Source organism: Phaseolus vulgaris, chromosome 9, assembly GCF_051622355.1.
Source record: "Phaseolus vulgaris cultivar YP4 chromosome 9, ASM5162235v1, whole genome shotgun sequence".
NCBI lineage: Eukaryota > Viridiplantae > Streptophyta > Magnoliopsida > Fabales > Fabaceae > Phaseolus > Phaseolus vulgaris.
In genome coordinates, this window is record NC_143506.1 from 5446687 (window position 1) to 5472907 (window position 26221).

At 32.8% G+C, this 26221-nt stretch overlaps 4 protein-coding genes, 1 long non-coding RNA gene and 1 pseudogene across 5 annotated transcripts; 4 read left to right on the forward strand and 2 right to left on the reverse strand.

The window, feature by feature from the left end:
• Positions 1-1732: 1732 nt before the first annotated feature.
• On the forward strand, positions 1733-2931 carry LOC137821707 (uncharacterized). Its single transcript, XR_011082870.2, has 4 exons — positions 1733-1963; positions 2055-2119; positions 2539-2637; positions 2728-2931. It is a non-coding gene; the product is annotated as an uncharacterized LOC137821707 (long non-coding RNA).
• A 3983-nt stretch (positions 2932-6914) lies between these two features.
• Positions 6915-11152, forward strand: LOC137821069 (GDSL esterase/lipase EXL3). Its single transcript, XM_068625487.1, has 5 exons — positions 6915-7351; positions 9596-9726; positions 9845-10078; positions 10232-10487; positions 10836-11152. The coding sequence occupies exons 1-5, from the start codon at positions 7075-7077 to the stop codon at positions 11024-11026; spliced, it is 1089 nt and encodes a 362-aa protein (XP_068481588.1). The 5' UTR covers positions 6915-7074; the 3' UTR covers positions 11027-11152.
• Positions 11153-11578: 426 nt separating this feature from the next.
• Positions 11579-15610, forward strand: LOC137821071 (serine/threonine-protein phosphatase 7 long form homolog). The gene is made up of 5 exons (XM_068625489.2): positions 11579-11658; positions 13784-13837; positions 13921-14544; positions 14629-14763; positions 14851-15610. Exons 2-5 carry the CDS (start codon positions 13790-13792, stop codon positions 14947-14949), a joined length of 906 nt encoding a protein of 301 aa, XP_068481590.1. The 5' UTR covers positions 11579-11658; positions 13784-13789; the 3' UTR covers positions 14950-15610.
• A 271-nt stretch (positions 15611-15881) lies between these two features.
• Positions 15882-17014, reverse strand: LOC137820760 (uncharacterized). Its single transcript, XM_068625002.2, has 6 exons — positions 16771-17014; positions 16557-16693; positions 16386-16475; positions 16233-16298; positions 16038-16119; positions 15882-15949 (listed from the first exon to the last, which is right to left on the reverse strand). The coding sequence occupies exons 1-6, from the start codon at positions 17012-17014 to the stop codon at positions 15882-15884; spliced, it is 687 nt and encodes a 228-aa protein (XP_068481103.2).
• A 943-nt stretch (positions 17015-17957) lies between these two features.
• On the forward strand, positions 17958-20553 carry LOC137820761 (protein FAR-RED IMPAIRED RESPONSE 1-like; annotated as a pseudogene).
• A 2450-nt stretch (positions 20554-23003) lies between these two features.
• On the reverse strand, positions 23004-25998 carry LOC137820763 (uncharacterized). Its single transcript, XM_068625005.1, has 12 exons — positions 25969-25998; positions 25557-25672; positions 25062-25137; positions 24878-24961; positions 24598-24741; positions 24333-24485; positions 24111-24242; positions 23643-24028; positions 23487-23568; positions 23321-23410; positions 23123-23239; positions 23004-23039 (listed from the first exon to the last, which is right to left on the reverse strand). Exons 1-12 carry the CDS (start codon positions 25996-25998, stop codon positions 23004-23006), a joined length of 1446 nt encoding a protein of 481 aa, XP_068481106.1.
• Between the last annotated feature and the right edge of the window lie 223 nt (positions 25999-26221).

Sequence of the window (26221 nt, forward strand, 5' to 3'; positions counted from 1 at the left end):
TTTATTTTAATATTATTATAATTTTTTAATTTTAATAATTTTGATATATGTTAGTCAAATTAAATTGATTAAGTGTTTGATTTTAAATTATTTAAAGAAATTATCTTAAAAAGTTTAAAAAGAATTGAAAAATAATAATTGAGTAAAAAGAAATACTTATTTTAATTTTGTAAATATTATGTAAAATATACATAAATTTAATAATATGAATTTAACATGAAGTAATTAGTTAATATAAAATATAATGGATCTGTTTAAAATAGAGAATCAATTTATCCTAAAATTTGAAAGTAAAGTTAAGAAAATAAAATAAAACTTTTTATCGATAACTTAAATAAATTTGAATGTCATATTTGTGTAATGGTTAAATGAACTGGTAATTTTACTTTGATATTCATTGTGATTTAAAAGATGTTACTTGTTATAAATGAAGCATAAGATCATTTTAAAGATTTATCGAAAATATTTATGATAGAAACATATATATTAAGACTAAGTGTGTGAGTAAGTAACTTATTCCTAATTCTTAGATTACCCCAAATTTGACCACATGTTCTATAAATGTAATTCTTATAGTTATTGGATATGATATACAAAAGAAATTGATGTTTTCCAACTGAAACACATAATAATGTAGTAAGTTTTGAGTCACGAGATGACATAATAATGTGCAATATTCTATATAAGTGTGTTCATATAGTTTCTCAATACACTAAAGAACAAATTCATAGATTTAGGTTATTTTACTGTATGTCATTGACCTTGTATTAAAGAACATGTAAAACAATTCTCATTGCATGAATAATAGGTTTTTGACATAGTAATTTTAGTAGACTTAGTTCTTAATAAATGTAACATATATACCTCCATTTCGATCGAGTCTGGTATAGAATAAATTTATAATCATGGAATAGAGTTGATCATTAGATTTTGGATTATAAGTTCATAACTCTAGCCCATTAACATTTTGCGTGGAGCATATGTACTTGTGTTTTTTATTCTAGTTAATAAGGTAAGAGTTGAACTAAGAACTCGATTATAAAGGCTAAAAGAGAACTTCATGAGCAATTTCAATAATAAGATTCATTGATATTCGTGATAATAGATGTTATGACCCGTACAAATTATACTTAAATTGATAGAATGGTTGATAGGAAACTTTTTTTTTTCAATTTTGCACATTAAAAGTTATTTTTTGATTTCGTCGAAGACATTAATAAATTGATTATTTTTAAATCATAATACATATAAAGAACACTTGTAAGGATAAATGGTTTTCTAAACCAAAGTTTAATTTAATTATGTATTTATTTTTGTTGTATAAATTAAAAGAAATTTTGGTTGTATAAATTAAATATAGTTTTTTTTGAATAAATTAAATATATATTATGTTGTATAAATTAAATTAACTTTTTATTGTATAAATCAAATGAATATTTTTTGTATAAATTAAATTAATTTGTTATAAATTAAATTAATTTGTTATAAATTAAATTAATTTTTTATAAATTAAATTAATTTGTTTTTGTATAATTTAAAGAAAGTTTTTTTAATTAAATGCATTTCTTTTATACATTAAATTCATTTATTTGTTGTATAAATTTAAAATAAATTGAATTAAAAAATTTAAAGTTTTAATTTATTTTTTAATTAAATTAAGTTGTATTTAAGCCATGCGGCCGCATCCGACGCATAGTCTACCTATTTAAGCAAAATTTTCACGGTGTGCCCCACTCATGTTTTCCCCAAATAACAAATCCTAAATTGATTTTTCCTCTCTTTTAATTTGCCTCTAGCTGCACGTTGCACTCCATTGTTTCGTTGTAGTGTACTGTTACTGTCAATGCTCCACCATCGATGTTGCACTCTATTGTCACCGTCAGCGCTCCACCGTCGTCATCAGAGCTTTGCTTCGCTTCTATGGTTGTCGCCGTCGTTCACTGCCCCGTCATCCGTTGCACTTGTTGTTTCTCTTCTCATATTTTAGTCTTCATTTTTTGCTTCTTTTCCATTTGCGATCCCCCTCAAAGTTTTTTTCTTATTTTTCATTTCAGATATTGCCTTCTTCCCGCCTCTTTGTTGAGCCCACCTCCTACTTCACAAAGGTCAGCTTGGACAGGTACAATTTTAAAATTTAAATTTTTTTTAATTAATTTTATTGCTCTGTTCCACCTGTGGTCTCTGGTGGGCTGTGTGTTGATTTATGAATATTGCGGTGTGAATGAACATTATGATGAGACTAAAGTTTCAATTTTTTTGAATAAGTTAATGGACATATGTTTGAACTTTTTAAATCTGTATGCATTGTTAATATGTACACGGTTAATATCGACATAGTTAATATGGACCTTTTGTTAATGTTGTTTGGAATGAGAATGAAATTAAAGTTTGGGTTTAATAATTGATAGAATATGACTGGAAATTTTGGAGAATTAAATAATAAAAGTCTACGTAATTAATAAAAGGATACAAAATTAATAAAAAATATCATAATTTGTTTGGGGAAAAAAAGTTTTTTATCGTTTAGAAATGATTTAGGAACGTGACAAAAATGCTTCTACTAGCACAACTCAATTCGATCAAGAGTATGATCCAGAGCAGGATGACCAACTTGTCCCTTAAACTGCATTCTAGACGGTAAGTTTAATTATTTGACATTTTTATTATCTACTAAGTATTTTAATTATTTCATTTATTTATTCATATTGTTTGTATATTTTTTTACAGGTTTTCACATATCATATCACTATGGGATTCATTTTATACTTTCATTAACATTCTTTTACGTAATTGAATTATTCAACATTTTAAGTTTTACTACTTTTAGTCAAATTCTAAAGTACACTTTTAATTTTAAGTTTTGTTATACGTATTTATATCCACTTTGAATATTTGGATGCATCAAATTATCTAAATGACTTTGTTTAACTATTTGAATTATTTTTGTATTGTGATTGTGGTGTGAATGAAAATAATTTGTTATATTAAATCCAGATTGTAAATTGGTTAGTATGTCTTGTTTACAGGTAAAATGGCTAGAACAAAATATAATTTTTTTTTTCATTCCATTTATGCGTCAGCCAAGCTCACGCAATATTTTATTTTATTTTATATTAATTAATTCATTTGTCAGCTTTTGCATGGGCCAGACCCACGCAAAATCTGATGCCATTTTTTTCCTGTTCGTCGGTTAAATCGACGCATTGATGATTTCATAAATGTGCGTCGGTTTGGCCCACGCAAAAGCCACCGTAATTGCGTCAGTTTGACTAACGAAATTTGCGTCCGTTTTACATCGATTTGGTCCATGCAATATGCGTCACATTCACTGTCTGACGATAATGTCCAATTGCTTTCACAGTTTTTTTATGAGATTGTTGGCTCACATAAATCCGACACTTATACGTCAATTTTTGCCAATTTTATTCCATTTTTGACCCACCAAAAATCATGTTTTTTTTAGCGGTAGAAAACCAACCATATTTAGTCCCACTTATATTTAAGGCATTGCACTCAATTGACAAGATGGTTTCCAACATCCTCCTCTCTATTTTTTTTTTACAATAATTATTATTTTTTAATTATTGAAATTTCTTATTTGATAATTAAATTTTACTTTCTGACTTGATATTTAAATATTATCTATTAACATTTCATGAATGTTAATGCAATGAGTAAACTAAGAATACTATATGTGTTAGGTTTGATATACTCTAATAACTGTTATATCTCAATTTCTTATATATATGTTTTTCATTTTTCCTTTTTTGTTTTGTTTTATGACCATATCGTTTATATGATTCTATCATGTTTTTGGTTTTAAATGCATGGATTGGAACAAGTCATAATATGAATCTTTAAAAAATATTTTGGATATCAAATTACATCAAAGACCTGTTATAATTTATTTCCGTTGTATAATTATTATCACGACGTAATTATTTTTTATGAAATAATTAATACATTGTTTTTTTGTGTGTAAAATTTATTATCAATGTGTGCTAGATACTATAAATACATTTTACAGTATAATTAATATAAATATTTTATAACATCTTAAACAACTAATTAATATGTGTAATCTTAACTTTTTTAAAGTTATTTAGTTTATGTTCTATTTAAATATATTTTTAATATTTTCAAAATTTTAAATATAATAAGTATTACAAAATATCTCATGAGAGTTTTTGCATATCTGTATGTTTAATACATGAATTAAGTTTGAAGAACACAATTGCGAACAAACGTACACTTGGCCCACTGCCGACCTTTAGCCCAAAAGAAACACAACTACTCTCTTCATTACCCTAATACAGTTGGAGGAACAGATGAGGAAATTAATATTTCTTCAATTAGTAGGTGAGGGTCAACTCAAACTTGTCAATAAATTAAAATCAAAATCAATAATTCTCAAATTATATATTAACTATGCATTCAGGATATCATGTTATATTACTTATTAGGAATTAGGAATTAGGAATTAGTTTAAACCCAAAATTATCCTCCTAAACAACATACTTTTTTATGAACAAATTCTTCATTTTCAATTTCAAGTTTTTTCACATATTTTGTGAAAAAGAGGTTTTAACAGAGAACAAAAGGAGGAGAGAGAACATACATGAGTTATTGGATGCAAAGAGGTGGAATTGAAACTTTGAATGAAAGAGGACCTTATTATAACAGTACAACTTCTATTACTCAACAGGGACAACTTGACATCAATATATCAAGTGGAAAATGATTTTTTCACATGCTTCCCCCAACACTTTATAAATATTAATATTTTAATTTTTTTAAATTTTTTTAATTTTAAAATTATTTTAACATTTTAATATTATCTATATTTTCATTAAAAACGTTTTTTAATTTTTTTTTAATTTTTTTTTATTATAAATATTAATATTTTATTATGAGTGTAAATTGGAGCAGAGTGTCAAAAAATCATCACCCATATCAAGTGTTGCCTAGGATTCAGTGGGGATTTCGTCAAAAGAGGTTGTATTCTCTGGGTGTAGGTTACTCACTAAATAAAATTATTTCTCTACCTACATTCTTTTCTATTTTTCTTCTCCTCTTTAATCCACCCCCAAATTTTAATTTAATTTGTAATACATTTTTAATACAATATATATTTTTATTTTTAAATATACAAATTATGTTAGTGTTCTAGTCAGGTACGTTTCTTAATTAAAACTAAATAGAAGATTTAGTTTAGCTAGAAACAATAATTTTCAATTAAATTATTCTATTTTTTTTATATAATTATCTCCTTTTTTTTAAATAAAAGCTTTTATTTTAGATATTATTATGCAACTTAAGATCTCAGCTAGACTAACACCTCAAGTAACAACAATCATTTGTCATCACATAAAAAAAGTATTATTAAAAAAAATACAAAAATACGAAAGAACTAAACCAAAACACATCTTAACAAAAACAATACATATGTAAACTATACATATTCATAAAAAATTCTAAAAACAGATAAAATAAAATATGATTCTCTTTATTTTATAATGACTAATGTCCTCTTTTCTCTTGTCTTGTATTTATAGTTATATTCTAAACTAATCACAATTTTACATATACAGTTGATTTTCGAAATCAGTGCTCCTAACAAAAAATAAATTAATATGTTTTTCATTATTTGGAGGATATTTTATTTTATAATTGGGTTTGATCCCTTACTTCACAACCCAACCTCAAACATAAATCATAATTTTTTACCATATATTCATTACCTAGCCTCACACATACATATAATTTTATTGATTTTATATTAATACATACTTACAAATGTTTTTTTTTATATTTTTTCCCATTATTCTTCCTCACTCTACTGAGCTAAAAAAACACAAACTCACTTTTTCTATTTTTAAATATAAAAATTACATTATCTAAGCCTTTCAAAAACTGAATTTGAAGATAGTTCCCATGACCAAAATTGAAAAAAGATGTAAATTCCGTGCCAAAAAGGTGAATTGCATAAATCAATTCTACATTCGAAAATAATAAACAAAGCGGTCCAGTTTCCCCTTTACGTTCTTCTGCGGGTAATAAAGTCACTGCAAGTGAGTCAATGTCTTGCCATTGCCAGTATGGGTCTCTTTCTGTACTGTTAAATGTTTACCATTCTTACTATACACTGTGCCCTAAAGAGTATAGAACAAATACAAAAATGTTATAATATTTTATATTACTAATTTTAATATTTCATCATTTTCTACAATTTTTCTCTCTACTTTTAAGTCCGAGGCAAAAATATTAGGTAAAGGATCATATTCTTATTAAAATTATGAAACAAAAACTAATTTTAGAAAAATAAACTAATTAATTGTTATAATTATTAAATTAGAAATTATTTTAAGAACTAAATAAATTTTTGATTTCTAAATTAGTTTATATTATTGTTAAATGGTTTCTAAATTAGTATTTAATTAGCAACCAAGGTTTTTCTATCAAATTTAGAATTTAAATAATTGGTAGTTAAAATCTTAATTGCTAATTAAATACCAATTTAAAAATTATTTAATAATAACAGAAACTAATTTAAATTTTTTTTTTAATTTAAAAAATGTCTCTAATTTAATTATTATTGTAACTAATTATTTTAGTTTCTAAAATTAGTTTCTAATTTTCTTAACTAACATTTTGTCTTGTTAACATTTTGTCTTGTTAAAGAAGTGTTGGTTTGGTTTGATTATTCATTTGAATGCCTAACGAGTTTTATCTGTAAAATCTTTATCCGGTAAGACTCTTGTGAATATCTTTTTCCCATCCTTTGTTCACAACATGCCGCAGATGATTGACACCAGATTATTATTTAATGAACCTGTGATCAATGGACAGAAAATATTCTTTTGCGTGACATTAAATATATAAATATTTATATATATGGAAGAAAAAGTAGAAACAGATCATAAATAAATTGTCCGTGCAGTCAGAAGTTAGATGAAAAAATTTCTTGCGTGCAATGAATGAGCTTAAACTAACACAATTGCGTGGCACACAGGTTTTGTTGTGTCGGAGTGAGTTATTTAAATGCAGCTGAAGTGAGAAAGAAGTAGCAGCGCCATGGAATATTGTTCTTTAATTCCTTCTTCAGTTGTGCTCCGTTTGATGTTAATACTGACGATGGTTTGTTGGAAAACGAAGGGTGCAGTGAAACTTCCACCAAATTTCCGGGTTCCTGCAGTGTTGGTGTTCGGAGATTCGATAATGGACACGGGCAACAACAACAACAACACACAGACACTTGCAAAGTGCAATTTCCCTCCCTATGGCAGAGATTTTCAAGGAGCCATTCCAACTGGTCGATTCGGTAATGGCAAGGTTCCTTCCGACCTTATAGGTACATCATTCTTTTCAGTTTTTTTCCTTCAATTTTATTTTCATTTCAATCATGACAGTGTTATATGTATATAGTGCTCAAATATTGTAATTTAAGATATTTTAACCGTTAAACGAAAATTTTAAATACTAAATATCTATGAAGATCAGACACTTTTCTTAAATAATGGGTCGGTGTCGGATACTCATATCGGACACCAACACTCGTATAATACTTGTAGGACACGTATTCGTGAAGTATCCAATTTAAAAAGCATTTGTTAGATTTCTGACAATTCTAGTACGGTTCTAACACAATTTTAAAAAGGAAAAGTACATTAATTTTCTAAAAATTTAATAATAAATTTTTATTATGATTATAAAAATAAGAAACAAATCTTTTTAACCAGTTATCATGAAAAATATTGTTCTGCTCCAAAAAATAATCTGGAACATACTTATACACATAAATCTTTATTGTCAATTTATATAATTCATAATTATATAATTTATAGATTCGTGTCCCCGTATCCTACATTTTAGATATTATACGTATCTTCGTGTCCGTATCCGTATCGTATTAGTGTCCATGTCAGTGTCTGTGTTATAGTTAAATATACATATATGTCGTATCATCTTTTAATTATTATTACAACACATTTTCAAATAATTCAATTGATATAATATTTTTATACTCATTTCCACTTAATTTTGGGAAATAACTTTGTGAAAAGTTAATTAATATTTTGAATCAATTAGAATTTCTAAATTTTTGAAAATACTATTTTAATTTAAGAGCTCTAGTAAAAGTCACACAAGAATTGAACGAACCAACACGACACATCACTTTTTTATTATGGAACGACCTCCTTATTTAAGTGATTTGCAACAATGGTTAAACATTTGTTCATCATTGGCTTTAAATATCCATTGAAACACATTTTATATCGTCGAAATTGGAAAAATCCAGCTACCAATTACTAAAATATATTACTTTGATGTTTTTATCGAATATTTTTATGTTAGTTTTATATTATTTTTTATGTTTTTATATTTTTTTTTAAATTTTAAATTAGTGGAAATTGTTCGAAAATATGTTATATTTGTAATTTAAAATAAAAGTATTGGTGTGTTTTAAATAAGCTTTTTAATAAGTAAATCGTCCACTATCTTTCGTATTTTTGTAATCCTATTTTTCTTTTACTAACAGTACCTGCGTTAGTTTGTTATCCAACTTTATTATGTTTCACAACGTTAAAAAACAAATATGGGAATGAAACAAATTGTTTTTTAACGTTAACATTTTCTCTCTCATATAATGCCGCATACTGTGATCTGTTGAATTTACAAAGTCATTTTTTGACTTAAATAGCTTCTGGATTTATACGAAGTTATTTTAATCCCAAAGGAAATAATCTTTTACACGATTTTTTTTTTTGGATTGTGTGAATTAGAAGTGATTTTTTAACTTTCAGTATGTTAAATAACAATCTTAAAGTTTGTTTTAACGTAAAAAATAATTTTTAAATAGTGTAATTTAAAATATTTTATTCATTGAGCCACACTACTCATAGAAAAAGGTTACAATAACAACAACAAAAATATAATTCGACAATTCTTAAGATTATATATACAAAATGTAAAATAAATATATATAATAAAAAAATTATAATATAATTCTATAAAAAAGTTCGAATTGTCAATATATTATTATCCAACAACAAATCATTACAAGTGCAAAGGGTCTTGGGAGGGTAAGGGGAGAAATTTAATCTTCTAACAGTCCTGTGTGAAGTACATAGACAACTTGGGAGGTGTGGAAAGAAATGTGTGGTGAGAAATCATACACCGTATAAATAGTATTCATTTATATTTTATATTAAAATATATTGTAGTATTTAATGTTCCGAGTTCGTAACAAAAGTTATTCAACTTGTTGATGTATTTCTGAAGAAGATTCTGTTTCTTTTTTTTTTCTAGGAAAGGCTTATTCAACTTAGTTGATGTATTTTGGAAGACAAATGCATCGTGATATTTTAAAACACCAGTGTAATAAATAAATTTTCTCTCTAAAAGCAAGGTTTTGGTTAACTAGACTAATAATAATAATAATAATATATATATATAATTTATTTCTTTGTTTTAATTTTATATTTTTTAAATAAATCAAGCAGACTCCAAATATATTTTAAAACGAGATCTTATTATATAATTTATTTTATTGTTATTGTAACAAGATTTGTTATTCTTATATGATCATGATCAGCTGAAGAACTAGGCATTAAGGATCTTTTACCAGCATATTTCGATCCAAATCTCCAACCCAATGATCTTCTCACTGGTGTTTGTTTTGCATCTGGTGGTTCAGGGTACGATCCTCTCACATCTAAAATGGCGGTAGGGATACTTTCAGTTTCATTGTTCTCCTTCAGCTCCTAAATTTTGGTTAATAACAGAAAAAGGTGTTTGCTTCTTCTATATATTCTTACTTGATTACTATTTTGGTTAATTCCAGACAGCTATATCATTGTCTGGTCAAATAGACATGTTCAGAGAGTACATAAGAAAGCTTGAAGAACTTGTTGGGGAAGACAGAACGAAGTTCATCCTGGCCAATAGTATTGTTCTTGTGGTGGAAGGTAGCAACGACATTTCCAACACTTACTTTTTGAGTCATGCTAGAGAAGTGCAGTATGATATCCCAACCTACACTGACCTTATGGTTAGCTCAGCTGCTAGTTTCTTAAAGGTATGCACAAATTTAATCTCAGTCTCAGCAAATCATGCACATTTGTGTATAAGTTCATTAAGAATATATGCAATGAACACTCTTTTAATGTTATTTTGATTAATTATCTCACCAAAATGTGCATACATTAATTATTCTCAATATAATTGAAAGGAAATATATCAACTGGGTGCTCGGAGGATAGGCGTATTCAGTGCTCCACCAATTGGGTGTGTGCCATTTCAGAGAACAATATTGGGAGGAATAGAAAAAAAATGTGCAGAAAAGTATAATGACGCGGCCAAGTTATTCAACGACAAACTGGCAAAGGAGTTGGCTTCCCTTAACCGGAACTTGCCTCATGCAAGGATGGTTTACCTTGATGTTTACAGCCCTCTACTTGATATCATTGTAAATTACCAAAATTATGGTAATCTCAACTTTCACTTTTATTACAAACTCACTATTTATTCTTTACTATTTTTTAAGAAATCAACTATCATGAGGTTACTAAACCCTAAATCAACTTCATCAGAGATTCACAAGTAGAATATTATCAGTGCAAATTATAACAGATGTGTTATACCACACACAATAGCCACTGATTGCATAAATCTCACACCAATTATCCAAATTTCTAACTGTTATTAACCGATTTCAGTAGGTTGTGTATAATTGAGTCTGCTAAGACAGTGCTTGCATGTGAAAATTCTGAAGTAAGAAAATATAAGAAAACATGAAATTATAATTTTGTGATGCTTTTACAACTGCATTGCAGGTTTTAAAGTGGGAGACAGGGGATGTTGTGGTACGGGCAAAATAGAGTCTGCAGTGTTCTGCAACCCTTTGGACACCACGTGTCAAAATGTGGGAGACTATGTTTTTTGGGATAGTTTTCATCCTTCAGAAAATGTTTACAGAAAGCTCGTGCCTCCTATTCTTAAAAAATATTTGTACCAGTTCATCTGATATCACCTTCTTATTACTTTTATATATGTATGCATAGTTTGACACTCTTGTAAGACATGAGAGTGATTATTGATTTTAATTTAAATATACTGATATACTAATAAAATAAAAGAAGTTTCATGTTAATTTGGTTTTGCTTTTGAGTAACTTCTAGTTTAATTAAGGGTCCCGATTTTTGGACAATCCTAAATGTGTTGCTCCACAATACAACTGTCAACGTGGCACAAAAAAATATTATTTTATTTAGATTGTGGGGTCCACGAAAAATCTGAAATTGAGTGTTTAGCAGTAGAATGTGAAATTAGTAGAATGTGAAATTAGGTTTTTAGAAAGGGGCTGAATTTAGGTTTCTTCTCCACGAACTCGTCTTCTCCAGCACATCGTCTTCTCCAGCACATCGTCTTCTCCACCACATCGTCCTCTCTGCAAGGTATTTGTTCGAAGTTCTACGCAACCTTTATGTTCAAGGACGTTCGTGGTCGTTGTAGGTGCATCTATTTTTAGGGTGGTTTGGCGGTGGTGTCATCTTCGACATCCTCCTTTGACGGTGGTTGGGTGGCAGTGTCGTCTTGGACATCTTGTTTTCACGGTGGTTGGGTGGCGTTCTCCTCTTGGACATCTTGTTTTCAAAGGTAATACATTTATTTTTTTCATTTCTTTATTAAGTGAAACCTTGATGTTGTGTGATTTTTGTTGTTGGGTCATTCCTGTTATTTGTCCTGTGGTCACCCTTGTATGATCCAAAGCTGAATTTGATATTCGTATTTCATGTTGGGTTTACTTTGTGGGTCTGTATTTCACTATTATTGTAGTATTTTATTTCATAGTTCCATGTTAGGATACACAAAGAAAAGGGATTGGTGGAGCAACTCAGTTAGAGTTGTCCAAAAACCGTGACCCATTTTTCTGGAATATGACTTCATTTTTTGTGGAAAGTATTGTTGTTGGAAATATGTGTCTTGATGTATAAATAATGCAAAATGATTGTTTGAAATGTTAGGTTCATGAGGTACAAATTTTTTTAAGGAAATCCTGTAATGTTGACATGGATAAAAAAGGTTAAAAGAGAGTATTAGTGTTATTGTTGACGTTGGTTGGGGAGGGGCAGAGGTGGGGAGAAAGTGGGTTAAATCAGGTTTTTATAGGCCATCAAAGTAGGATAATGTGAAGTAACCACAATGTTCACAGTTCACAGTATATGGTGACCCTAGTAGGAGTATGTGGTGACCCACATTAGAATTCCTGCACAGTCCTAACAGGGGAACTTTTTTTTTTTAAATGTCAATTGTGTTCGTGTTGGTTAGGGAGGGACAAGAGGTGGGGAGAAAGTGGGTTAAATGAGTTATTTAGAGGTTGTGAGAGTAGGACGTTGTGAATTAACCACAAAATTTGGTCAAGTTAGAGAGTGACAGTATGTGGTGACCCTTCAGGGAATATGTGGTGACCCCGTTTAGACTTCCTGCACAAACCCAGTGAAACTTGTTATGGAAATATGAACTGAGTGTTCATGTTTGTTGGGATGGGCATGATGTGGGGAGAAAGTGTGTTAGATCAGAACTTTAGAGGGCATGAGTGTAAGACAGTGTGAAGTGAGCAGAATTCCAGTAAACTTAGAGGGTTGCAGTATGTCGTGACCCCAGTAGCAGTATGTGGTGACCCACATTACACTTCCTGCACAGACCTAAAAGAGGAACTTTTTCTTGAAATGTCAATTGTGTTCGTGTTGGTTAGGGAGGGACAGAAGGTGGGGAGAAAGAGGGGTTAAATGAGTTATTTAGAGGTTGTGAGAGTATGATCATGTGAATTAACCACAAAATTCACTCAGTTAGAGAGTGACAGTATGTAGTGACCCTTCAGGGAATATGTGGTGACCCACTTTACATTTCCTGTACAAACCCAGTGAAACTTGTTATGAAAATATGAAGTCAGTGTTCATGTTTGTTCGGATGGCCATGACGTGGGGAAACTTTTTGTAAAAATGGGAAGTGAGTGTTCATGTTGGTTGTAGTGGGGCATGAAGTGTTTAATTGAAGTGTTTAGAGGCCATGAGTGTAGACCAGTGTGAACTGTGCAGAAAATTCATTCAACTAAGTGAATATATGAAATGGTGACCCTATAGGGAATATGTGGTGACCCTAATGGGAATTGAGTGTTTGTCTTGGTTGTAGTGGGGCATGAGCTGGGGATAAAGTGGTTTAGTTGAGGTCTTTAAAGGCCATGAGTTTAGAGCATTGTGAAGTGGGCACAAAATTCACTCAACTAAGAATATCATGAAATGGTGACCCTATAGGGAAGATGTGGTGACCCACATTACACTTAGTGCACAGACCTAGTCAAACTTTTTCCTGGATATGAGAAGTGTGTGTTCGTGTTGGTGAAGGGTGGGCTTCTTTAGAACCCGTGAGAGTAGGAAAGTGCCAACTAACCACAAAATTCACTCAACTTAGACAGTTGCAGAATGTGGTGACCCTAGAGGGAATATCTGGTGACCCACATTATAGTTGTATGACAGAGGCAGGGTAACTTTTTCTTAAAATCTGAGGTTTGTTCTGTTATTAGTTAGGGTGGGGAAGGGGAATAATGTAAGGTTTTTGCCCTTCTTATGTTCTTTGTGTTGACCCAAAGTCAGTTGATTGCATAAGCACATTTACAAAATACAGTATTTGTGAATTGTTTGATTTTATAAACATTGATGTTCTTTCATTGTTGTTTGGTTTTGAGTAACGTATTCATTGTGGATTTTTTTTTGTTTTGTAGGATATAATGACAACTCAAGAAAGTAGTCATGCAAAATCTTTTGTGGATGATAAGGTTTGATTAGAATATGCTTAATTTTGTTAGGCATACGATGACATGACATTCTTAGTAAAGTGTACATGTTTTTATAAATGCAGGTGTTTAGGCATTATTGCAGGCCTAAATTTTTGGGAAGTTTGAACAAAACTTTAAGTGCTGAAGAAAAGTTTATTATTGAGTCAACCCTCTTTGGTTGGCTAATTGTGTTGGATGGGAAGCTGAAATTGAGTCGCTGCCCTTTAAGGGAGTTATGTAGCAGGTGGGTGGAGAGAACTCATGGTTTTGTAGTCAGCTCTAGAGTTGTCCCATTTAGTTTGTTAGATGTTTGTTTAGGTATAGGTCTTAGAGTTGTGGGAGACAAATTTGACTTAGAAAAAATAGAAAACAATTGTAAGAGTAGGAGTTTTTTCAAAAGTAGTCATGTAACTGTGAAAATGATTTATGATGAAATTGTTAAACATCGCAACGAATGTTCCATAGATGACTTTTGCAGGTTGTACATCTTGTTAGGAATGTCAGAGTTTTTATTTCCAAGTAGAATGGGTTTAGTTCTTGGTGGGTTGTTTAGGGTTGTGGATGATCTGGGCGAATTGGGTAGGTTTAATTGGGGAGGTTTAGTTTATGACTTTTTGATTCAGAGTTTGTGTTCAGCTTCAATGTGTATGAGGAGGAAAACTAATGCTACATATATCCATGTTCGTGGTTGTGTGTACTTAATGCAGGTAATTTAAAATGTTTACTTCGTATGTGTAATGATTCCCATACATTTTCTGGTTACTGACATTAATTTGACATGAATTGTGTAGATATGGGCTCTTGAACATTTGTTCTCTTACAAGCGACAAATGCCGAGGATTGGAAATAGATATCCTCGTATCAGACATTGGATGGTTGTTAGGCTGGGTGACATTGAAATTGCATCTGGACTGCAACAAAATGTGGTGTGTTCAATACATTGAAATTTTTTATTTAATGTACAATACTTTTTTTTTTTCATTTATGTTGGTATTTGTTGTATGCCTGAACAGGTTATTGTGGACTTATCTGCGTCCAATGAAGAGTTGGAAAAAGAATTTGTTGTTCAAGCATTTGAGGTAGTTCGACGTGGATTTACATCTGACATGTAAAAAAAAAGGATTATGGTAAAATGAAGGTCAAAGTAGTTGATATGCTTCGCCAAGCAAAGGAACAAGAGGTTGTCATCAACAATTTGGAGAAGGAGTTGAAAGAGTTACAAGAATTTTTAAGTGCACGTGCAAAATCTTATGTGCGTGATAGTCCTTTTGTAGATGATGACGAACATCTGCAGGCGTCTTATGTTGATGATAAAGATGAACCCGATGAGGAAGGCATACCTGAAGGGCAAGGGTTACCCGAAGAGCAAGGCGTACCCGATGACCAAGGCTTACCCGAAGAGCAAGACGTAGTTGAAGAGCAAGACGTACCCCAAGAACAAGACATACCCCAAGAGCAAGACGTACCCGAAGACCAAGATGGGGGAGAAGAAAAAAGTAACATATTCACCCGAGTGAAGCATAGAGCAAGGAAACGTGTGAAGTCGGCTGTGATGAAATCACCATGGACTAGGTATGGTAGGGGAAAAAAATGATTTTGTTAGTCATAATTGAATCAGGGTTCGTATATGATGTGTTTAGGACTTAAGTATGTTTATTACGAAGTAGTTGTTAGGAATGATACATGTTTATTTCATTGGGTGTAATGTTCTTAGAGAATTTAACACATGTATTTAGCAACTGCGTTGTAATTTTAGTAACTGTAATTTAGTTGGACTTTTTGAAGTTTTTATTTTAATTTTAATTGTCTTTCATTTATGTTGTTGAATTGAAGATATTTTTTAAATTTGAATGTATGGCAGTATGAACACACATAAACTAAGTTCATAGAAGCTAAGAAGGACAAGTAACCAAACAATTCACTTAACACATGTAATAAGCATTGTTCAAACATGTGCTTATAAATTATAAATAGAATTTTGTATCCTCAATTATACAATAATAGTCTTCATTGTGCATATAGGCATGCTTGTAGATGTGGAAGTTTAAACCATCTTAGAACGTCGGATTCTATCTTCCTCCATCTTATTCAATAACTCCAATTGCTTTGCATCTGAATATATTTTGGATATTGAAATGTGAATTACAATATTGGATATAGGACATTGTTTTTTAAGTATAGAAATTTTTTGAAAGTGTACCTAAAGTCGGTGGATCGCGTATTACTGGATGACAAGAACGAACTTCCTCTTCAGATGGTGGACATATGTCAAATTTGAAAACCTATAGGCATGAATTAGATGGTGTACATATGTCAAATTTTAAAACGTATAGGCATGAATATTGTAACGAAAGACACACTTCTTTGTACTATAGTTATAATGAAAGCCACATACCTTAACAATGTTTTTTACGGTTATATTAAGGTAGAATGCTCTTTGATTTGGACTAAATATGGCTACCTATAACAACATCAATGCTTTAATGAAATATGATATGGACTTATTTGAAAGAAAAGTTTTATGAAAGATAAATACATTCTTTAGCACCAAGACTGATCCTACTGCAATTTGTGATCCAAATTTCGGATCTTTTAACACCTTTTCGTGTACACTTGCTCTAACTGTTCCAGTTGGATCCTGTAATAAAGATGTGTATAATAGTCATTTTTGTGTTGCATAAAGTGAAAGGATTGAAACAGTACATAAGCCATATATTACCTTAATAGTTATTAACATGTCTCCTAAACCATTTGGTTGGCATTCTTTCACAACACAAGTAAGCAAGGGAAAAACAGAATGTTGCTTAATGTTAGCCAAAGAAGATATCTGCTCACAATCATGTCCATCAATTTGTCCTTAAAACAAAAAAATACAAAATTAGTTGTTGCACACCAATAACTGTTAAACTGAAAATGATTGTCATAAACATTACCATGAAAGTGAAGAAAATGTTGTGCCCAATTCCATGGGTTGGAATCAAAATCACGTCTATGATTTTCGTCAGCTATATTGTTTATAAATTCTTGAGTGTTGACTGGTTCTTTGGAGTTGCGATTAAGGATAACTGCTTGCACATTACCGGCTGGGCCTGCAATGAGACTTTTGTTGGTGTTACAACGACGCACGAAGCTTGCAAGGTCACCGGTGTCAATGTCAAGGTTTTCCCATTGCTCCATTGAAAGTGATATTGAACCCAGCAAAACTAAAGTATGACGAAATAGTGTTTCTTCTTTCTCTAAGAAACAACCATTCATACGGTGGTGCAGTATTCAATTTTACATATTTATAGCATGGAAAATGTTGGTTGAACAACCGGTTATGTAATTGCTCGGGACCATTTTACATATTTATAGCATTAATTTGAACCAGTTTTTTTGACAGCATTTAATTGAAGCACCTTTTATGGAAACATTAATTTCAACCACTTTAATTAATTATGACAGCAGAACCCTTTATTATTCTGCCCCAATTATCACTTCAGGCCAGTGGTAGTTGAGTTGCATTAATGGAACTCCTTTCCCACAAGTAGCACCATTTTGGTGGCTTTATTGTGTATAACACCTACCAGCTTCCATTCTCATCTTCCAGCAGCAACATTTGGCCTCTTGCAGCGTGAAAAATTTATTTTTCTGCAGTGCTGTTGAAGGTGGCACCCGCAGCTATTAATACATTCAGTTTCCATTGACCTCCTTCATTCCATGTACTCCAATGCAGGACCCACAGGTTAGGGCACATATTTAATACACATGCATTCCTATTACAGTTATACAGAATGTTAGGGCATTGTAATTAAAGTTTTCTTTTTTTGGATGGAGTTCATACATGAACCTTCATTTTTTTATGTCAAAACATGCAATATTTGGACATTTCACTTGTACAAGGAAAAAAAAACCGTAGTTCTCATTCTATTTCCAAAAGTATAATTTTTGAACAATGTGTTTTTTTTTATAAATAATATGTAATTTTTTGCACCAAATATTGTGGGACCTTATTACATATTTTAGTTCCAAAGTAAAAAAAATAACCCTAGTTTTGATACAAATTTGGACATATTTGTTAACAAATAACATGTGTTAATTTGCGATATAAAATTTGTATATAATGCAGCTTTGGATAGACATGGATAATTTTTCTCTTGATGACATTTCCTTGTTTGAAGACGGTCAACCTTCACAACAAATTGATAACATAGGTCCTGATGTTAATGATGTTAGTGAAATAGTTCCTACCGTTGGCATGTCATTTGACAATGCAGATGCTGTTAAAAATTTCTATAGAGAATATGCCATCAGAAAAGGTTTTGGAATTAGAACAAGAAGTTCAAAGAGAGGAAAAGACAAAGAATTAAGATATTTCATGTTGGTTTGTGCAAGAGCAGGTAAATATACATCAACCATTCCCACAGAAGTTAACACCCTTCCAACTCAGAAGCATGAATGTCCAGCTCGTATTACTGTTGGCATCAAAGACAATAAGTGGTATATCATGTCAGTGCATGAAGAACATTCACACGACATGAGCCTAACCAAGTCTAGGTTGTTTAGAGGAAATAGAAGAATAAGTTTACACGCAAAAAGAGTGGTTGATATAAATCGACGCTGGAGTTCGGATAAATAAGACTTTTTGATCTTTTGTTTCTGCAGCGAGTGGGTATGAGAATATGGAATTTGTTGAACGAGATGTCCGTAACTATGTTGCCAAAAGTAGAAGAGCGTTGGGGAAGGAAGGAGATGGCAAAGCACTCTTAAACCATTTTTATCATATGAGGGAACTTAACCCCCAATTTTACTTTGACATTGATTTAGATGATGATAATCGCATACGTCATGTATTTTGGGCAGATGCAAGAAGTCGTGCAACATGGGATAGTTTTGGAGATGTTTTGTGTTTTGATACGACATATTTGACGAATAAGTATGATATGCCATTTGCACCATTTGTCGGTGTTAATCACCACGGGCAGTCAATTTTGTTAGGATGTGGACTCCTTTCTTCAGAAAACACCGAAGCATTCGTGTGGTTATTTCAAAGTTGGCTTCGTTGTATGTCACACAAACCACCCCAAGGCATTGTCACAGATCAATGTAGGGCAATGAAAAATGCTGTTGAAGTTGTCTTTCCCAATGCGCGACACAGGTGGTGCTTATGGCACATGATGAAGAAAATACCCGAAAAACTTCAAGGATATACGCAATATAAAGATATGAAACGTGTTTTAAAAAGTGTAGTGTATGAGTCGACAAATGTTGATGTTTTTATGTCCTAGTGGGGGAATTTCATAAGTGAGTATGACTTATGCAACAATGATTGGTTGAACACGTTATTTGAAGAACGGGCACGGTGGGTTCCTTGTTACCTTAAAGGGTTTTTCTGGGCAGGCATGTCCACAACACAACGAAGTGAGAGCATGAATGCATTTTTCGATGGGTATATTAATTCCATGACATGTCTCCAACAATTTGTGCACCAATATGATAATGCATTGCAACATAAGGTAGAATTGGAGTGTGAAGCCGACTTTGCTTCTCTCAACAAAGTTATTCCTTGTAGCTCACAATCAGCCATTGAAAGACAGTTTCAAGCAGAATACACCCATGCAAAATTCTACGAAGTCCAAGCTGAATTTAGAGGGAAGATGAATTGTGCTGTTAATAATTTTTTTGTTGACGGACATACCTGTCGATTCAATGTTATGGAAGAGTCATTCCGGGATGGCCGAACAAACCACTCAAATTGGGTAGTGTTATTTGACCGCGAAAACCTTGATGTTTGTTGCACATGTTTATTATTTGAATTTAGGGGGATCTTGTGTCGACATTGCTTGGTTGTCCTTGCACAAGAAAAAGTGATAAAAGTGCCGACTAAGTATATTTTGACCAGGTGGAGTAAAAATGTTCGCCGTAAGCACACATATATAAGAGCTTCATATGGGAGCAAGGACAAAGATCCACAAGTTCAACGATATGATGGGTTGTGTAAGAAATTCTATGATATAGCTGAAAGTGCTAGTGGGACAACTGATACAACAGAACTTTTGCACAAGCATCTTGATGATTTTTTCGTCATACATGTTCAACCAACACACCCTAATTGGACAACAAAGAAAAATGTTGGTCAGCCACGCGTGCGTGATGTTAATGAACAACCAATGTCACCTATTCGTACAAGTTTGAATAACCCGGTGAATGAAGTGCGTAGCCCCATCATTGTCAAACGAAAGGGAAGACCACGCTCAACACGAAAGAAATCATGCTCTGAAAAGGGCGGAAAACAGAAAAAATCTTCTATGGCATGCCAAATTCCTATTGATCGCACTACGGTTAGTGAAATGCATAACATATTTGACCTTGGACTTAATTTCCATTTCTTATAACAATTGTTATCCTTATAACTATGCACAACATTTTTTAAATTGAACTAAATTGTACTTGCTATAGGCCACAGACGAGACTGCAAATTCAGAAGTTATGTGTTCTAGGGTCATGGCTGAAAGTGAAGTGAACCTAAATACACTGAATGAGATACGTTATTCAAATCAGGGGGTATGTACAAAATATGAATGTTGTTGAAGAACTGAACTCTTGCATATGATGTATATCTCTGAATAATATGTACAAACAAGTAATGCTATTGTATCCATTGTCAGGTCTCAAGCAGTCCTTCTATTGGATTTGTTTCGCTATTGACATCATTACATAGTAATTTGAATATTTGACACCACTAAAGTGCAGGTCAGGTCATTTAGTTAATTCTACTATAACTTATTCGAATTTGTTATTCAGTTAATTTTTTATACATGAAGATGTTTTGAAGTCATGTTTGTTATTCAGTTGCAGGTGCAAAACAAGGCACTCAGTCAATTTTTGATGGATGTGAACAATGTATTAAGGATGAAGTTTATTAATCACACATGTACAATTTTGTTATGTAATCTTGAACAATTGTGGTACATGTTCAAGCACCCACATGCAATCACTGGTTGTATATTTGTATAAAAGAGTTTTGACCGTATTAAAAATTGATTTTTAATCGATCAATGATGTGCGTAGTGTTAGAAGTCATGCATTTTCCCTCAATGCTTGCACTATTTGTTGTACTGCAAAAAAATTTATTGAGCGAAAACGGGTCACTGCTGAAGGGGCCCATTTTAGTTTGCACGAAAATAACTTGGGTTGAGCGAAAATAGGACAGTGCTGAAATGGGCCAATTTTAGGTTGCACGAAAATAACTTGGGTTGAGCGAAAATAGGACAGTGGTGAAGGGCCAATTTTAGCTTGCACGAAAATAACATGGGTTGAGCGAAAATAGGACAGTGCTGAAAGGGCCATTTTAGCTTGCACGAAAATAACTTGGGTTGAGCGAAAATGGGACAGTGCTGAAATGGGCCAATTTTAGGTTGCACGAAAATAACTTGGGTTGAGCGAAAATAGGACAGTGCTGAAAGGGCCATTTTAGCTTGCATGAAAAAAATTTGGGTTGAGTGAAAATAGGACAGTGGTGAAGGGCCATTTTAGCTTGCACGAAAATAACTTGGGTTGAGCGAAAATAGGACAGTGCTGAAATGGGCCATTTTAGCTTGCACGAAAATAACTTGGGTTGAGCGAAAATAGGACAGTGCTGAAAGGGCCATTTTAGCTTGCACGAAAGTAACTTCGGTTGAGCGAAAATGGGACAGTGGTGAAGGGCCAATTTTAGCTTGCACGAAAATAACATGGATTGAGCGAAAATAGGACAATGCTGAAAGGGCCATTTTAGCTTGCACGAAAATAACTTGGGTTGAGCGAAAATGGGACAGTGCTGAAATGGGCCAATTTTATGTTGCACGAAAATAACTTGGGTTGAGCGAAAATAGGACAGTGCTGAAAGGGCCATTTTAGCTTGCACGAAAAAAATTTGGGTTGAGCGAAAATGCGCCAGTGCTGAAATGGGCCAATTTTAGGTTGCACGAAAAATATTTGGATTGACCTTAAATGGGCCAGTGGTTAATGGGTCTAGTTTAGGTTAAACCAAAATCTATGGATTACACGAAATAGGTGCAGTCATGGAATAGGTCACTTTAGGTTGCAATACAAAAATTCAAATGATTCCAAAGATGCAGTTTTAGACTGAGGCAATATTTGAGAATAAGGTAACAGTTTCTTCTCTCTCACAAGGTCTCTCACCAAAGTCTCCCACATGCATACAGTGGAAAGTTAAATTTAGGGTTCACCAAAGAATTTGGCCAAGGACATTCTTTCTGAAGGATCGTTCCCCCCCCCCCCCCCCCCAACCAATTCTATCCTCTTCCACACTATTAACCCTACAATAGGACGAGGTAATTTATACATCCATGTGTGCATGAACATAACTATGTTGCTATCCTATTTTGTACACTAAGTGTTTGTTATATTGCTTATGTGTTTAAAACGTTATTTATTTAGGAAAATATGCATACATTGTTATGGATGCCTTTTATATGTGCCAAATTTGAATGCACAGTAACTGTTTGATATATTGCTTATGTCTTTAAAACGTTCTTTATTTAGGAAAATAAGCAGCCATTGTTATGGATGGTTTTTATAACTGACATACATATGGATGCCTATATGTGCCAAATTTGAATCAACAGTAACTGTTTCATATATTGGTTATGGCTTTAAAACGTTCTTTATTTAGGAAAATAAGCAGCCATTGTTATGGATGGTTTTTATAACTGACATACATATGGATGCCTTTTGTATGTGCCAAATTTGAATCCACAGTAACTGTTTCATATATTGGTTATGGCTTTAAAACGTTCTTTATTTAGGAAAATAAACAGCCATTGTTATGGATGGTTTTTATAACTGACATACATATGGATGCCTTTTATATGTGCCAAATTTGAATCCACAGTAACTGTTTCATATATTGATTATGGCTTTATAATGTTTTCTAGTTCGAAAAATGTGCTTTGTTTGATGAAGGAACTTGTCACAGATGGCTCCAAAAACAGTAAAGCGCACACAGAAGGGGTCCACATCACACGCTGAAGGAAAACAACCAATGGTCGAACCCTCCAGACATCATATTGTACTCTTTACCATGGCTTTATCAATTTTGTTGCGTTGTCCCCTTCTATGGCCGAGGGGGTCCAAGACATGCAATTCCCTACTAAGAAAATTAAAGGCATACACCCATCAATGGTCACCAATGGTCATTGTGCACCGTTGGGATGAATACCTAAATATGAATAATATAACTTAATTAAACACATAAAAAATTATGCACCAAAACCATTACAAAATTATATAATACAAACTTACAAAATCGCAATATGATAGTGATTCAAATGGAATCAAATCTTTTGCAAACGAACAGTAATCCTTCGTGTCCCACTCTTTCTTTTCCGAAGTTGTTTTCATTTCTTGAATAACACGATCCTTTATTAAACAAAAAATGTAGTGCTATTAATAGAAACTATACATATCAAAACAAAAACTTAAATTCCACAATCCACTCACAGCAAAAAAAGGGTTAAAGCAAAAACGTTGGACCCTTCCATTCTTTTGAAGTTGATCAACCATGAACAACCCCATTGCAAAGAGAATCACCTAAAAACAGATTCCAACGAATGAAGTTTTCAAATAGTTACATAATACAACAAACAACTATCACTTGTAATTATACCATGTTGTCAACTCTGGCTTCCGGAGATAAAGATTGCAGGTCTGAACCGGTCAATATGTTGCCTTCAATGTTAACAACAACACTATAACAAGAACATAAATTCTTCAGTATACAAAAAAAATTGAAAATTAATGGTTATTCAGTATATTAACTTACCGATTTCTAGCAATTCCTACCAACAAACACAACATTGTATACATCTTCAACATGTCAATAGGATGTGGGCTTCGACCACCTGAGTCTGAAGGAGGTGACCTTCGAGGACGTGACCTCGTACTGTCCTTAGGTACAACTCTGGAACATGACGAATGGTTTTGTTTGTCCACTAGTTCTTTTAGCACTCGTAATTGGTCCTCAACATCACGTATTCTCTTGTTGTTCTGAAGAAGTACAAATTCACACATATTATGCTCGTTACAAACTTTCTCCCACGAACTTGGAGAATAGGCAGTATATTGATGATGTTCCTCTCCAATTTCGAGGGCTTCTTTAACAATGTTTAGTCCTCGCTCGACTTCAGTCACTGGCCAATCCCATACAATCTACAATAACAACTTCTTTGTTATGATCAACATATAAAAATACACAAATGTTAGTCAAGGTCTTAAACACACAATTAAATACCTCAGCAACAGAGAACGCTTCATTTAAACTGCTTGATCGAATCTTTACACACGGCCACTGCAAAAACCTCGGAAAAGATATTGCTTGGCTTTCCACAGGGATGCCAAGGCCAACATGTTGAACAACCCAAAGCTGCTCCCAAAAAATTAATGTTATTCATTTAAAACAAAATAAATGTAATAAAGTTCAAGTACATAATTATTTCTCATAATTACCACTAACCTTCAAAACAGGAACGCAACCTGCCAAATAAATTTCACGGCCATTCGTTTGGTTGTTATATACCTCGGATGACCGGGTTAAACTGGAAACTATTAACTCATACACTGCACCACCCCAATTGTACCCATCCAATGCATCTAAATTATCTAAAACCTTAAAAGGAAATGAAGAAAAAGTTCTAGAAGTCCTAGACAAAAAGAAAACATATAATAAAAGAAGTTTGTACAATCGGCAGAATTTATGAACATTTTTTTTTCCTATAAACTTTGTTTCTCAATTTTTCCAAAAGAATATCTATCTTTATGTCCTCTCCTCCAAAGACCTTATTCACCAACCCACCACCATCATCTTGCAAACATAATTCTTCACCCACCACTCGCAACCCCAATGCAAAAAACACATCAACAACCTTAAAAAGGTACTAAATGTTGTCTGATCCTAAAACAATTATCATCAACACTCCACCTACTAATCAATTCGCGAAGAAGGGGACTTGATATGTCAAATTCTTCTTCTAAGTGGAGCATCCACTTAAAGGGGGTTGCCTCTATTCTTTGCCGCTGCAATGAAGTTAAATTTCTATTGATGTTAACAATATGTTCAGGTTGCACTCTGTGTCTTACTCGAATCTACAAAATAAACGTGCAAGGGAAATGTTTAAATTCAATATAATTACACAATTTCATAATTAACTATCAACTATCAACCTAGTAATATAGTAAATCAAACCTTCATTTTGCTTCCTTCATGATCAAACTTTTCACCGTCATACTTCCCCATCCAACCAGGATAAGCCTTTTCAAAACTGTCCAAAAGAAAATAAACAAATTAAGAGACAACAAATTCTGAAAATGTGTGTGTGCAAGAACATCTAATTTAATTCAGTTTATCCCCACCTCATGCCCCAACCCAACCAAGACGAACACTCACTTGACATTTTCAAGAACAGTTTCCCTGATTATGTGCAACAACTGTAATGTGGGTCACCAGATGTTCCTACATGGGTCACCACATACTGAAATCCTCTAATTTGACTGAATGATTGCTCACTTCACACTGCCTTGCACTCATGCCCTCTAAAGACTTCATGTCACTCACTTTCTGCCCACACATCATGCCCACCCAACCAACACGCACTTCACATTTTCAAAATAAAGTTGCACTGGGTGTGTACGGGAAGTCTAATGTCGGTCACCACATGTTCCTACTTGGGTCACCACCTACTGCAATCCTTTACACTCATGGACTCTCAAAACCTGATCTAACTCAAATTCTGCCTGCATCATGCCCATCCCAAGCAACATGCACTTCACATTTCCAGAATAACTTTGCACTTGGGTCTGTACAGCAAGTCTAATGTGGGTCACCACATGTTCCTACTTGGGTCACCACCTACTGCAATCCTCTACACTCATGGACTCTCAAAACCTGATCTAACTCAAATTATGCCCGCATCATGCCCATCCCAAGCAACATGCACTTCACATTTCCAGAATAACTTTGCACTTGGGTCTGTACAACAAGTCTAATGTGGGTCACCACATGTTCCTACTTGGGTCACCACCTACTGCAATCCTCTAAGTTGAGTGAATAATTGCTCACTTCACAATGCCTTGCACTCATACCCTCTAAAGACCTGATCTAACACACTTTCTTCCAACGTCATGCTCACCCCAACCAACACGCACTTCACATTTCCAAAAGAAGTTTGTACTGGGTGTGTACAGGAAGTCTAATGTGGGTCACCACATGTTCCTACTTGGGTCACCACATAATGCAATCCTCTATGTTGGGTGAATTTCTTATCATTGGACACTGCCTACACTAATAGACTCTCAAAACCTGATATAACACACTTTTTGCCCACATCATGCCCAACCCAACCAACA

Bases quoted from the DNA above. Each gene is read 5' to 3' on its own strand.
- LOC137820760 (XM_068625002.2), bottom strand. From the start codon at position 17,014: ATGGAGCAATGGGAAAACCTTGACATTGACACCGGTGACCTTGCAAGC. The intron at 16,476-16,556 runs GTAATATATGGC...TCTTTATTACAG, and splicing joins ACATGTTAATAACTATTAAG to GATCCAACTGGAACAGTTAG. The intron at 15,950-16,037 runs GTACACTTTCAA...AAATATATTCAG, and splicing joins ACGCGATCCACCGACTTTAG to ATGCAAAGCAATTGGAGTTA.
- LOC137821071 (XM_068625489.2), top strand. From the start codon at position 13,790: ATGACAACTCAAGAAAGTAGTCATGCAAAATCTTTTGTGGATGATAAG. The intron at 14,545-14,628 runs GTAATTTAAAAT...TGAATTGTGTAG, and splicing joins GTTGTGTGTACTTAATGCAG to ATATGGGCTCTTGAACATTT. The intron at 14,764-14,850 runs GTGTGTTCAATA...ATGCCTGAACAG, and splicing joins CTGGACTGCAACAAAATGTG to GTTATTGTGGACTTATCTGC.
- LOC137820763 (XM_068625005.1), bottom strand. From the start codon at position 25,998: ATGACGTTGGAAGAAAGTGTGTTAGATCAG. The intron at 24,962-25,061 runs GTTTGATTTACT...TTTATTTTGTAG, and splicing joins ATGAAGGAAGCAAAATGAAG to ATTCGAGTAAGACACAGAGT. The intron at 24,486-24,597 runs GTTTATAGGAAA...TTTCCTTTTAAG, and splicing joins TGGAAAAATTGAGAAACAAA to GTTTTAGATAATTTAGATGC.
- LOC137821069 (XM_068625487.1), top strand. From the start codon at position 7,075: ATGGAATATTGTTCTTTAATTCCTTCTTCAGTTGTGCTCCGTTTGATG. The intron at 7,352-9,595 runs GTACATCATTCT...GATCATGATCAG, and splicing joins GGTTCCTTCCGACCTTATAG to CTGAAGAACTAGGCATTAAG. The intron at 10,488-10,835 runs GTAATCTCAACT...ACTGCATTGCAG, and splicing joins TGTAAATTACCAAAATTATG to GTTTTAAAGTGGGAGACAGG.